Source organism: Salmo salar, chromosome 06 (genome assembly GCF_965601325.2).
Source record: "Salmo salar chromosome 06, fSalSal1, whole genome shotgun sequence".
In the NCBI taxonomy this organism is placed as follows: domain Eukaryota; kingdom Metazoa; phylum Chordata; class Actinopteri; order Salmoniformes; family Salmonidae; genus Salmo; species Salmo salar.
Window position 1 is genome coordinate 61,497,546 of NC_138296.1, and position 15,182 is coordinate 61,512,727.

At 45.4% G+C, this 15,182-nt stretch overlaps 1 protein-coding gene across 1 annotated transcript in view; it reads right to left on the reverse strand.

Moving 5' to 3' along the window:
- LOC106607717 (gamma-aminobutyric acid type A receptor subunit rho2) overlaps positions 1–13,290 on the reverse strand; it is a 43,121-nt gene extending 29,831 nt beyond the window's left edge. Inside the window, exon 1 of the mRNA XM_014204971.3 lies at positions 12,998–13,290. Coding sequence (XP_014060446.1) covers positions 12,998–13,116 — 119 coding nt within the window. The 5' untranslated portion in view covers positions 13,117–13,290. The remainder of the gene's footprint in view (positions 1–12,997) is intronic.
- Positions 13,291–15,182: the final 1,892 nt, after the last annotated feature.

Here is a 15,182-nt window from a genome sequence, read left to right on the forward strand (position 1 = left end):
CTGAGGTTTTGAGGTACTGTAATGCATGACAAAAAAGTGGCATAGAGCAGTAGAGTAGAGGCACTTACAGAAGTTGCACACATGGGTAACAGTTTTAGTAGCATAGTGTCTAGGAACATTTTTGCCTTGTATAAACGCATTTCATGCAATTCTACGTCATTTTACATGACTGGAGACTTTGGCAGAATCTTTTTTAGTACAGAACAAATGATTGAAATGGCAGGCTACTTTGACACTGACAAACTGGGAATCTGAGATCAATAAAAACAACCTTGTCTTGAATCCATAAATAGCCTAGGCCTAGGTGTGTTGAGACACATATTTTAGGCTGCAATATGAGGACTATCCTGACTATTCCTTTTAACTGGGCAGCAATCCACAGCTAGGCTATTTTTTAAAAGAAACTGTTGATCCTCTGAGGCTAAATAATAGCCCTTTTTGTGGTGTAGTAGGCTCTTCTGAATTATTTCATTTATTTCTGAAGATGTATTTCAATTGATCAGGGGTGCTGCAGTTCCTTCAGAACCCTTCTCGCGACTCTATAAGTAAATAAATGATTGAGTGCAATGCAGGCTCATGTCTATCAGAGTAGAGAGGGTGAAAGTTCATATAAAGTGAATCTCATTCTAGTTCAAATCAAATCAAATCAAAAGTCACATGCGCCGAATATAACAGGCGTAGACCTTACAGTGAAATGCTTACTTACAAGCCCCTAACCAACAGTGCAGTTTCAAAAAATACGGATAAGAATAAGAGAAAAGTAACATAGTAATTAAAGAGCAGCAGTAAAAAATAACAATATGTACAGGGGGGTGCCGGTACAGAGTCAATGTGCGGGGGCACCAGTTAGTTGAGGTAGTATGTACATGTAGTAGAGTTAACTAAAGTGACTATGCATAGATGACAACAGAGAGTGGCAATGGTGTGGAGGGGGGGGCAATGCAAATAGTCTGGGTAGCCATTTGACTAGATGTTCAGGAGTTTATGGCTTGGGGGTAGAAGCTGTTTAGAAGCCTCTTGGACCTAGACTTGGCGCTCCGGTACCGCTTGCCGTGTGGTAGCAGAGAGAACAGTCTATGACTAGGGTGGCTGGAGTCTTTGACAATTTTCAGGGCATTCCTCTGACACCACCTGGTATAGAGGTCTTGGATGGCAGGAAGCTTGGCCCCAGTGATGTACTGGGCCGTTCGCACTACCCTCTGTAGAGCCTTGCGGTCGGAGGCCGAGCAGTTGCCATACCAGACAGTGATGCAACCAGTCAGGATGCTCTCGATTGTGCAGCTGTAGAACCTTTTGAGGATCTGAGGACCCATGCCAAATCTTTTCAGTCTCCTGAGGGGAATAGGTTTTGTCGTGCCCACTTCACGACTGTCATGGTGTACTTGGATCATGTTAGTTTATTGGTGATGTGGACACCAAGGAACTTGAAGATCTCAACATGCTCCACAGCAGCCCCGTCGATGAGAATGGGGGCATGCTCGGTCCTCTTTTGCCTGTAGTCCACAATCATCTCCTTTGTCTTGATCACGTTGAGGGAGAGGTTGTTGTCCTGGCACCAAATGACCAGGTCTCGTTGTTGTCGGTGATCAGGCCTACCACTGTTGTGTCATCGGCAAATTTAATGATGGTGTTGGAGTCGTGCCTGGCCGTGCAGTCATGAGTGAACAGGGAGTACAGGAGGATGCAGAGCACCCACCCCTGAGGGGCCCTTGTGTTGAGGATCAGCGTGGCGGATATGTTGTTACCTACACTTACCACCTGGGGGCGGCCCGTCAGGAAGTCCAGGATCCAGTTGCAAAGGGAGGTGTTTAGTCCTGGACCCTTAGCTTATTGATGAGCATTGAGGCCACTATGGTGTTGAACGCTGAGCTGTAGTCAATGGATAGCATTCTCACATAGGTGTTCCTTTTGTCCAGGTGGGAAAGGGCAGTGTGGAGTGCAATAGAGACTGCATCATCTGTGGATCTGTTGGGGTGGTATGCAAATTGGAGTGGGTCTAGGGTTTCTGGGATGATGGTGTTGGTGTGAGCCATGACCAGTCTTTCAAAGCACTTCATGGCTACAGACGTGAGTGCTACGGGTCGGTAGTCATTTAGGCAGGTTACCTTAGTGTTCTTGGGCACAGGCCCTATGGTGGTCTGCTTAAAACATGTTGGTATTACAGACTTGGCCAGGGAGAGGTTGAAAATGTCAGTGAAGACACTTGCTAGTTGGTCAGCGCATGCTCGCAGTACACGTCCTGGTAATCCGTCTGGCCCTGCGGTCTTGTGAATGTTGACCTGTCTAAAGATCTTACTCACATCGGCTGCGGAGAGCGTGATCACACAGTCTTCCAGTACAGCTGGTGCTCTCATGTATGTTTCAGTGTTATTTGCCTCGAAGCGAGCATAGAAGTAGTTTAGCTCGTCCGGTAGGCTCGTGTCACTGTGCAGCTCCCGGCTGTACTTACCTTTGTAGTCTGTAATGGTTTGCAGGCCCTGCTATATCCGACGAGCGTCAGAGCCGGTCTAGTAGGACTCAATCTTAGTCCTGTATTGACGCTTTGCCTGTTTGATGGTTTGTCGGAGGGCGATTTCTTATAAGCTTCTGGGTTAGAGTCCCGCTCCTTGAAAGCAGCAGCTCTAGCCTTTAGCTCAGTGCGGATGCTGCCTGTAATCCATGGTTTCTGGTTGGGGTATGAACGTATGGTCACTGTGGGGACGACGTCATTGATGCACTTATTGATGAAGCCAATGACAGATGTGGTGTACTCCTCAATGCCATTGGAGGAATCCCGGAACATATTCCAGTCTGTGCTAGCAAAACAGTCCTGTGACTTAGCATCTGCTTCATCTGACCACTTTTTTATTGATCTAGTCACTGGTGCTTCCTGCTTTAATCTTTGCTTGTATGCAGGAATCTGGAGGATGGAATTATGGTCAGATCTGCCAAATGGAGGGCGAGGGAGAGCTTTGTATGTATCTCTGTGTGTGGATTATAGGTGGTGCAGAGTTCTTTTCCCTCTGGTTGCGCATTTAACATGCTGATAGAAATTTGCTAAAACTGATTTAAGTTTCCCTGCGTTAAAGTCCCCGGCTACTAGGAGCGCCACCTCTGGGTGAGCATTTTCTTGTTTGCTTATGGCGGAATACAACTCATTCAATGCTATCTTAGTGCCAGCCTCTGACCGTGGTGGTATGCAAACAGCTACAAAGAATATAGATGAAACCTCTCTCGGTAGGAAGTGTGGTCTGCAGCTTATCATGAGAAACTCTACCTCAGGCGAGTAATAGCTCGAGACTTCCATAGATATCGTGCAACAGCTGTTGTTTACAAAAATACATAGACCACCGCTGTCTTACCAGACGCCGCTGTTCTATCCTGCCGGTACATCGTATAACCAGCCAGCTGTATGTTAATATTGTCATCGTTCAGCCACGACTCCGTGAAGCATAAGATGTTACAGTTTTTAATGTCCCGTTGGTAGTTTAATCTTCCCAATAACTTGTCCATTTTATTGTCCAAAGATTGCATGTTTGCTAGCAGAATTGAGGGGAGTGGGGGTTTATTCAATCGCCTCAGACTTCTCAGAAGGCAGCCCGCTCTCCGGCCTCTCCCCGTCTCCTCTTCACGCAGATCACTGGGGTCAGGGCCTGTTCCCGAGAGAGTCGTATATCCTCTGCCTCGGGCTTGTCAGAGTCGTGAAAGAAGAAAAAGGATTCTGCTAGTCTGTGGTGAGTAATCGAGGTCCTGATGTCTAGGAGTTATTTTCGGTCATAAGAGATGGTAAAACAATAAGTTACAAACAATGCAGATAAACGAACAGAAAAACACAATATGTTGAGGGCACGTAAAATGTCTGCCTTCTGCTCCGGCGCCATCTTACACACAGATATATTGGCGCGCTTCTCACACAGCCACGCGTTAGTCTTAAACATAGGTTACAATGTTGTGCAAACATTAAACCCAGGCCGGCCAAAACCAAATCAACTCTTAGAATATTAGGCACGGGCTGAAAATCAACTTTTCTCATTTTTTTTTTTGTGGGGGCAGGATAATTAACAAATTGGCAACTCAAATGAACTTTGATCGCTTTTGTTCGAATTTTTACATTGCAAAAAGTCTAAATAATTTTTCATGCCACGTGAGGTATCTGATCCGGCCAAATAGGTTCCGGAACAAAACAGTACAAAACGGAAAGGTGCCATCCGGCTCAAATGAAGCACTGCCTAACCTTAACCCTAACCCCTAGCCTAGCTAACGTTAGCGAGCTAACTAACTTTAACCACCTAGCTACATTTCATGAAGAAAAAAAATAATTCCTAACATATTGTACTTTTCGCTTATTCTTAACATATAATACTAATTCTAATTTGTAACATATCATACAAAATGAGTGATGGACATCCACAAATGAATACATACCATACAAAACGTAACATATCATACTCGGATTTAGTACAGAATAATACAAAATGTTCTGAGACCAGGTTGACCTACCTATTAGGTTACATCTGAGCCGCTTCAATATTTGCATATTAGGCCTATAGGCTACTATTAACTAAAAGCTCAAGCTTCACTGTAGCCTATGGCAATGTGCTACTTCATGTTTAATTATTTTAATTGTTAATTATTTCATCTGTAGACCTAATTCAAGGTAAATTCATGCCTGCCATTAGGCTACAATGATTTGTTCAGCAATTACGAAAACCATTGACATCATCATATCCTATATTTAGGTCACAATTATATTTTCTATAGTGGAAAGAACGACTGACTTTATTCATTCTGGCTCAGTTTACACAAACTGAAGAAATGCATAATTTACATAATTAAACATTGCTTCCAAAATAGCATGAGAAAACACTTATAATGCATAGCACATGGCAAACATATTATACAAACAGTTAAATACATAATAGGCTACAGAACATTTTTTCACTTGATGGGAAAACTTGTGTATTGTGTAAAAAAAATGACTGAATAGCCCGAAATCATTTAAGAGAAACAGCCAATATTCTGGAATCATTTTCAGCATGGAACACAACTCCTGTAACGACACCGGTAAGTTTCACTTCGTAATGAGTGCACTACCTGGCGTTTTGGGGAAGGGTGTAATCTCCGGACGTTACTTTTACAACGGATCATTACTTCATTTTTAAACCCTTATTTAACTAGGCAAGTCAATTAAGAACAAATTCTTATTTACAGTGACAGCCTAGGAACAGTGCCTTGTTCAGGGGCAGAATTACAGATTTTTACCTTGTCAGTTCAAGGATTCAATCTGGCAACCTTTCGGTTACTGGCCCAAAGATCTAACCACTAAGCTACCTGCCACTCCACAGTCATAGGTTCCATCTCTATCGGGAAACCGAGCCCAGAATGAATAAGAGTGAGAACACAGACTTTACAACACAAGTGTGACTTTTTTTGTTAATATGATCAATTGGCAGGAATTCTGAAACCAAGATATGTATGTTACGCAATGGATGAAACAGCAATGGAAGTTATGTTAACATTCCTGGGCCAGGTTTCCTGATAGTGATTGAATTTAGGTTTACTAGTGTTTAAGCGATGCGTCTTTCCAAACTGGTCTCATAGACTGGATGTAACATAGTAAACCTCAATCCGGGACACTCAAATTAGCATGATGTTATGTTTGGTGTGATTACATAAGATATAAGGTTACCTAAGGTAAAAAGAAGAAGACGGTGGTTGGTTAGTCTGACTCTGGATGGATGGACAGACGGGCAGGCATATAACACAAAGGTCTAGGAATCCAAAGGTTGTTTGTTCAAATCTCATCCGGGGCTGCTACTTAGTGTGTTAGCTAATGTTAGCCACAACATGTTAGAATTTGTAACATTTCATATATTTAGAAATGTTGTACATTTCGCTAAATTGTAACATATCATACGAATTGTAATTCGTAACATACCATACAAAATGGATGATCCACACATTAATAGGAGGGCAAAAAAGCATCTAATGACGTACTTAGCTGTTCTACAAGTAGTCTGAGGCAGGCATTAGATTACGAGCGTTTTCAAGTACACAACGTTAATAACGATGGTTTTAAGAAACAGCTCTGAGATTTAGCGATGCTCCTTCGAAGGTTCTAACGATGAACTTAGCCTTAAGATGCTTTTGGGAAACCGGGCCCTGTTCTTAAAAAAACATTATTTCTGTCATGTTCAAGGTGTGGTGTCAGGTGTTTTTATCAGCATTGAGACTTGAGCATTGCTGTTTATGGGCCATTTGTCTGCATGAGCATAACTGCAATGTGTGTGGGTGTGTGTGCCCTCAGAGAATCAAGAGAAACATGCTTTGCTGTCAAAGTGAGTTTATCTAACCCACATGACATTTGCCGTTTGAGGATAACATGGGTGGAAGTTCGTTTCCATACTCTGTAAACATTATATGTTCTGTGGGTATAAAGTTAAGGGAAGACAGGGAAGACTGTTCCGAACAGACCCCCATCTACTTAGGCATTTTGCACCTAAGCCAGTTTCAAGGGCAGGGGCGGACTGGCCATCTGGCATTTCAAGCAAATGCCAAATGGGCTGGTCATATTTTTAGCCCAAGAGGGCATATCTAACTTGGGTTTGTAGCTCAAAATTTGGTTTAGGCTAATAATGAGAGCCTCATGGAAATAATTGGGCCTGTGTTGGGGCCGCGGGGTGAAAAAATGGACCGGTGTGGGAGCGTCAAGGAAAGGAATGGGCCGGTGTGTTAGAAATGCCAGGGCCGATTTCTGGTCCCAGTCCGCCTCTGTTCAAGGCTCTCCCAAAATAGAGGGGGTTGCAATTATTGAGTAAATGGAGGCAAATTAGGCCATCAGACAACCAATTAGACCGTGCCAGCCTTTGCAGTGTATCCAGGTATGCACACTTGGTGTTTGTGATTTTGCACAATTAACCCTTGTATTGTCTTCAGGGTAAAAAATGACCAGCCACTATGTTTAACAGCAGAGAAAACCCCCTAAATTATATTTTTTCAACTTGAAATTTGATGACTTTTCCTAGAGTGACCGCAACATTAGATAAAGTTAAACGTCGCCTTTGTTCATATTTCCATGAAAGCTGTACACCACCAGGGTACAAAGATTGTCTTAGGGTCATTTTTGACCTGGCAGTTATAAAATCATTTACAAACCACAAAGACACAAAGACACACACACACACACACACCCCCCCCCCCCCCACACACACACACACACAAAATAAAACACAAATAACACACAAAATAAACATTTCTTGAAAGCATTGTTTACTAATGGGGAATGCAGTCAGAGGCTATAAAGGTGCTACAGATGACAGTCTCCCCAGTTCTCTCTTTGCTGAAGCCATGAGTGCACCTTTAGATCAGATTTTTTCAGATGTCCAGGAGGAACAAGAGAACAATGATTTAGAAGATGAGGAGGTATCTGAAGAAGAAGATGGGTAATAATACAACCCAGAGCATGACGCATCATCTTCAGATGAAGAAGAAATCCCCAAAGCTGAAAGAGAGACTTTTTTGTCAAAGAACAGCAAAATAACATGGTCATTGTCATCATATGACAACCAGGGCAAGATGGCAGCACAAAATGTCATAAGGATGACCCCAGGGCCCACAAGACATGCCCATGCCCAGGACATCACCTCAACATTCTACATGTTCATCACACCAGCCATCGAAAAAATCATCCTGGAGATGACAAATTTGGAGGGTTTCCATAAATATGGAGACAACTGGAAAAGAATGGATGAGATTGACCTGCGTGCCTACATAGGGCTGCTAATCTTAATCTTAGGTGTGTATAGGTCCCGAGGCGAGGCTACATGTAGTCTCTGCGATGCAGAGAGTGGAAGGGCGATTTTCCGTGCCACGATGCCACTGAAAGACTTTCACACTTTCTCAAGAATGTTATGCTTTGATAACCGTGAGTCAAGACCTGCAAGAAGTGTGAGAGATAAACTGGCGGCTATAAGAGAGGTCTGGGAGAAGTGGGTGGAACGTATGCTATACCTCTACAACCCTGGGCCTGAAGTAACAGTGGATGAGCAACTGGTTCCATTCAGAGGAGACTGAACCCACGCCAAGCCAGGTGGGCTATGTTTTTTACGAGATTCCAGTGTACTATCTTGTACATCCCAGGTTCCCGGGAACATCAAGGCTGACGCACTGTCTCGCCTCCACGACGCCGAGGAGCGGTCCATCGACCCCACTCCAATACTGCCAGCCTCCTGTCTTGTGGCACCGGTGGTCTGGGAGGTGGATGCGGACATCGAGCGGGCATTGCGGTCAGAACCCACTCCCCCTCATTGTCCCGCAGGGCGGAAGTACGTCCCGCTCAGTGTCCGCGATCGCCTGATCTGGTGGGCGCACACGCTACCCTCCTAGGGTTATCCTGGGGTTGAGTGGACAGTGTGGGGTCTTAGAGGGAAGTACTGGTGGCCCACTTTGGTGAAGGACGTGAGGCTCTATGTCTCTTCCTGTTCCGTGTGCGCCCAGTGTAGGCGCCTAGACACCTGCCTAGAGGGAAATTACAGCCCCTCCCCGTTCCACAGCGGCCATGGTCCCACCTGTCGGTGGATTTCCTCACGGATCTCCCACCGTCTCAGGGGAACACCACGATCCTGGTCGTTGTGGATCGGTTCTCTAAGTCCTGCCGTCTACTCCCTTTGCCCGGTCTTCCTACGGCCCTACAGACCGCGGAGGCCCTATTTACGCATGTCTTCTGGCACTATGGGGTGCCTGAGGACATCGTCTCTGATCGAGGTCCCCAGTTCACGTCCCGAGTGTGGAGGGCGTTTATGGAGCGACTGGGGGTTTCTGTCAGTTTGACCTCGGGTTTTCACCCCAAAAGTAATGGGCAGGTGGAGAGAATTAACCAGGATGTGGGCAGGTTTCTGCTGTCCTATTGCCAGGACCGGCTGGGAGAGTGGGCGAGGTTTGTACCGTGGGCCTCCACTAACCTGTCGCCCTTTCAGGATGTGTTGGGTTACCAGCCGGTCCTGGTGCCCTGACATCAGAACCAGACTGAAGCTACTGCGGTGGAAGACTGGGTACAGCGCTCTAGGGAGACCTGGAGTGCCATCCAGGAATCCCTTAAACGGGCTGTGGGACGGCACAAGGAGAGCGCTGACCGCCGCCGCCGTGAGGCCCCCTTGTTCACTGCGGGGGACAGGGTCTGGCTCTCGACGCGGAACCTGCCCCTCCGCCTGCCCTGCCGGAAGTTGGGTCCGCGATTTGTGAGGCCGTTCAAAGTCCTGAGGAGAATAAACGAGGTGTGTTATGGGTTGCAGCTCCCTTCGTATTACCGCATTAACCCATCGTTTCATGTGTCTCTCCTCAGGCCGGTGGTAGCTGGTCCACTGCAGGACGCTGAGGTGCGGGAGGTCCCTCCGCCCCTCCTGGACATCGGGGGGGCCCCGGCGTACACAGTCCGGTTCATCTTGGACTCCAGGCATCGGGTAGGGGGCCTGCAGTACCTCGTGGACTGGGAGGGGTACGGTCCGGAGGAGAGGTGCTGGGTACCGGTGGAGGACATCTTGGATCCTGCAATGTTGCGGGAGTTCCACAGCCTCCATCCGGATCGCCCTGCGCCTCGCCCTCCGGGTCATCCTCAAGGCCGGCGTTGGCGCGCTGCGAGAGCCGCGCGTTGGGGGGGTACTGTCACAACGTCCACAGGTGGCGCCTCTCCCCGTTCGGGCGGCGCTCGGCGGTCGTTGTCGCCAGCCTACTAGCTGCCACCGATTTCCTTTTCTGTTTCGTTTGGTAATGTCTGGTTAGGGAAGCACCTGTTTTGTGTTTAGTAATTAGTGGGGTATTTAGTCTGTCTGTTTTGTGTTTGGGGTTGTGCGGGATTGTTTTGTGTCTGTTGTTGTAGGTTGAGGGATTATTATTCTTGTCCTTAGAACACGTTACACGTTTTTGGCATTAGGGTTGCTGGGCTGCGTCCCGCTACATTCCTAGCCTGTGTTTGTCTTGTTTGGAATTATTTTTACCCTGCCTTGTCAGTTCGGTTCTTTGGACTTGCATTCTTCATTAAACGTGTTTCACGTACCTGAGTCTCTTGCGCCTGACTTCACCCCTCCTGCAGAACTACTTTTGACATTGGGAGAAGACTAGTATTTTGTAGTTGAATTCCTCATTGTACAGTATATAAGAATATACAGTGGGGGGAAAAAGTATTTGATCCCCTGCTGGTTTTGTACGTTTGCCCACTTACAAAGAAATTATCAGTCTATAATTTTAATGGTAGGTTTATTTGAACAGTGAGAGACAGAATAACAACAAAAAAATCCAGAAAAACGCATGTCGAAAATGTTATAAAATGATTTCCATTTTAATGAGGGAAGTAAGTATTTGACCCCTCTGTAAAACATGACTTAGTACTTGGTGGCAAAACCCTTGTTGGCAATCACAGAGGTCATACGTTTCTTGTAGTTGGCCACCAGGTTTGCACACATCTCAGGAGGGATTTTGTCCCACTCCTCTTTGCAAGTCATTAAGGTTTCGAGGCTGACATTTGGCAACTCGACCCTTCAGCTCCCTCCACAGATTTTCTATGGGATTAAGGTCTGGAGACTAGCTAGGCCACTCCAGGACCTTAATGTGCTTCTTCTTGAGCTACTCCTTTGTTGCCTTGGCCGTGTGTTTTGGGTCATTGTCATGCTGGAATACCCATCCACGACCAATTTTCAATGCCCTGGCTGAGGGAAGGAGGTTCTCACCCAAGATTTGACAGTACATGGCTCCGTCAAATGATGCGGTGAAGTTGTCCTGTCCCCTTAGCAGAAAAACACCCCCAAAGCATAATGTTTCCACCTCCATGTTTGACGGTGGAGATGGTGTTCTTGGGGTCATAGGCAGCATTCCTCCTCCTCCAAACACGGCGAGTTGAGTTGATGCCAAAGAGCTCCATTTTGGTCTCATCTAACCAAAACACTTTCACCATTTGTCCTCTGAATCATTCAGATGTTCATTGGCAAACTTCAGACGGGCATGTATATGTATTCTTGAGCAGGGGGACCTTGCGGGCGCTGCAAGATTTCAGTCCTTCACGGCGTAGTGTGTTACCAATTGTTTTCTTGGTGACAATGGTCCCAGCTGCCTTGAGATAATTGACAAGATCCTCCCGTGTAGTTCTGGGCTGATTCCTCACCGTTCTCATGATCATTGCAACCCCACGAGGTGAGATCTTGCATGGAGCCCCAGGCTGAGGGATATTGACAGTTATTTTGTGTTTCTTCCATTTGCGAATAATCGCACCAAATGTTGTCACCTTCTCACCAAGCTGCTTGGCGATGGTCTTGTAGCCCATTCCATGCTTGTGTAGGTCTACAATCTTGTCCCTGACATCCTTGGAGAGCTCTTTGGTCTTGGCCATGGTGGAGAGTTTGGAATCTGATTGATTGATTGCTTCTGTGGACATGTGTCTTTTTTACAGGTAACAAGCTGCGGTTAGGAGCACTCCCTTTAAGAGTGTGCTCCTAATCTCAGCTCGTTACCTGAATAAAAGACACCTGGGAGCCAGAAATCTTTCTGATTGAGAGGGGGTCAAATACTTATTTCCCTCATTAAAATGCAAATCAATTTATAACATATTTGACATGCGTTTTTCTGGATATTTTTGTTGCTATTCTGTCTCTCACTGTTCAAATAAACCTACCATTAAAATTATAGACTGATCCTTTCTTTATCAGTGGGCAAACGTACCAAATCAGCAGGGGATCAAATACTTTTCCCCCCCACTGTATCACTATGTTGCCAAAAAAGTTGAAGACTTATTGTTTCCCTTCAATAAAATGCATTCAAAACTACTTTCTGCAAATTTCTGCTACTTTCTTAGGCTATACAAGTGCTGTCTCTTGCTAAAAAAAGTAATGTTTACACCTATGCAGTACCTTCAGCAATAATAATAATAATAATACACCTCTACTTTAGCAAAGAAAACAATTATGACGGGTGTGTTGTAATAAAAACGAGTGATGTCCACTGATTTAAATGCAGTCTTTCTGCATTGTGAAGAGGGAAAACCCAGATATTCCCAAAGTTTGTGATGAATGACAGGTTGTTTCTTCATGCAAAATAGATTTGGGGTTTAAAATTCAATTAAGCTGCTTTATTTTAGGGGTTTAGTGAAGGTGGGTATTTTTTTTGTACCCTTTGGACAAGGGGAGTATACAGAATGTTAAGACTACACAAGGGCTAATAAGGAACACACATTGTTCCCTGGGGACAGCCACTTCATGCTATAGGGGTTGATTTGTAATTGTAATCCTATAACTGTCTACTGGACAAAAATGTCTCATGTTATAACTCAATATACAAGAATAACATAATTGGTTAGCTACTTGAAATACAGCAGGGGATCCTGAGAACCCGATTAATCCACTGTCCCCATGGAACTGTTAAATCTTGCAGATTACATGAACCATGTTCTGCCCTTACTGTAGCCTACTTCAAGTGCATTTGAGAGCTTTGTGTCATTGAACAGCCTCACAGTGGGATCGCCTCTCATTTCACAGATAAGATTGGCACAACCGTCAGTGAAGCATGATGCAGAATAATGATGCAAAGTTCAGATGAATGGCATGGATGATGACACTTGCAGATAGTGATGATTCATGACATCTCTGCTCATGCAGGGTCCATCCATTGATTGCATCCTTCCATCATATGCGCACTGCGCTCTGGATCATCTTTACGCACGGGCACCGTGCGTGTTCGAGTCGAGACCACCCCACGAAGGCTAATATTTACATACAGTCTCCGTGTCAACGACTAGAACGGGTTTAACATTACTGAAACGAGCCATAAATAATTTTCAATGTAAAAAATGTAGTCGAATAAATAGCCCAGTATTAGGCTACATCAAACGGAACGTAGGGTTCCACAAGTGTGGAATTTAACCAAAGAAAGAGGATGGCATGAAGACCTCCAGTTGTTTTAAAGTGCAAACGAAAGAGTGAAAGAAGGAAACACATTTGGATGGACTCTCAAAAAGGGTAAGGATCCAGGTACTTACGCGCCATGCTTGTAAGATTCCACCGCCCCGGACCACCGCCTTTTCCTACTTTTGTGCTTTCGGCATTCCCCGATAAGTATCAAGCAAAAAAGTAAGAACAAAAACTTAATATAAGGCATTATGTGTGAAAACTCAAAAGTCTTCGAATGAGTGAAGCGATCCCTTTAATCCACGTCCGCAATGGTTTGAGCATTGTAGCATATTTTGTTCCCAAGCATTGTAGTGAGGCAGTTTGCCGGTTGAATAAGTAACAACGACTGATACGTTTACTAGGCCAAGCGGCTTGTCCCGCTTATTGCTCCCTGATTGGTCCACGGTCTACAGTGGTTGGTTTCCAAGCGCTCCAAACCAAGGCACCGCGCGCGCAGCTTCAGCAACAGCTCTGGTTTAGCTACGGTATAATGACATGACCACATTCCAGGGTGTCAGTGTGAAGTTGATTGGCAATCATTTCACGGTGGGAAGACGTTTACATGACACAGGGAATCCTCGATCAACTGATGTAAGGATTCCCACAGCTGTCTGGCGCTTCCCGAAAAACCAAAACGTAGACATATGGCGCCTGTTCTTATTAAACCTCTCAGTAACAACTCAGAAAGCACTATGCATGTAACTATAATATAACAGGCCTGGAATCAAGTATCATATCAACAGCAAGTGCATATCCTAATATACAGTGCATTCGGAAAGTATTCAGACCCCTTCACTTTTTCCACATTTTGTTGCTGTTGCAGCCCTATTCTAAAATTGATCAAATTAAATGATTTCCTCATCAATCTACACACAATACCCCATAATGACAAGCAAAAACAGGTTTTTAGAAATGTTTGCAAAAACCCCTGAAAAATACATTAATTACATAAGTATTCAGATCCTTTGAGACTCAAAACTGAGCTCAGTTGCATCTTGTTTCCATTGATCACTCTTGAGATGTTTCTACAACTTGGAGTCCACCTGTGTTACATTCAATTGATTGGACATGATTTGGACAGGCACACACCTGTCTATATAAGGTCCCACAGTTGACAGTAAATGTCAGAGCAAAAACCAAGCCGTGAGGTTGAAGGAATTGTCCGTAGAGCTCAGAGACAGGATGGTGTAGAGGCACAGATCTGGGGAAGGGTACCAAAACATTTCTGCAGTATTGAAGGTCCCCAAGAACACAGTGTCCTCCATCATTCTTAAATGGAAGAATTTTGGAACCAACAAGACTCTTCCTAGAGCTGGCCGCCTGGCCAAACTGAGTAATCGGGGGAGAAGGGCCTTGGTCAGGGAGGTAACCAAGAACCCGATGGTCACCCTGACAGAGCTCCAGAGTTCCTCTGTGGAGATAGGAGAAAGTACCAGAAGGACAACCATCTGTGCAGCACCACCAATCAGGCCTTTATGGTAGAGTGGCCAGACAGAAGCCATTTCTCAGTAAAAAGCACGACAGCCCGCTTGGAATTTGCCAAAAGGGACCTAAAGGATTCTCAGACCATGAGAAACAACATTCTCTGGTTTGATGAAACCAATATTGAACTCTTTGGCCTGAATGCCAAGCGTCACGTCTGGAGGAAACCTAGCATCATCCCTACGGTGAAGCATGGTGGTGGCAGCATCATGCTGTGGGGATGTTTTTCAGTGGCAGGGACTGGGATACTAGTCAGGATCGAGGGAAAGATGAACAGAGCAAAGTAGAGAACCTTTGATGAAATCCTCCTCCAGAGCGCTCAGGACGTCAGACTGGGGCGAAGGTTCACCTTCCAACAGGACAACGACCCTAAGCAACCAGCCAAGACAACGCAGGAGTGGCATTGGGACAAGTCTCTGAATGTCCTTAAGGGGCCCAGCCAGAGCCCGGACTTGAACCTGATCGAACATCTCTGGAGAGACCTGAAAATGGCACCATCCCGACAAGAGTTTCAAGTTCCTTGGTGTCCACATCACCAACGGTCTATCATGGTCCAAACACACCAAGACAGTCGTGAAGAGGGCACGACAAAACCTTTTCACCCTCAGGAGACTGAAAAGATTTGGCATGGGTCCTCAGATCCACAAAAAGTTCTACAGCTGCACCATTGAGAACATCCTGACCGGTTGAATCACTGCCTGGTATGGCAACTGCTCGGTATCTGACCGTAAGGCGCTACAGAGGGTAGTACGTACGGCCCAGTACATCACTGGGGCTAAGCTTCCTGGAATC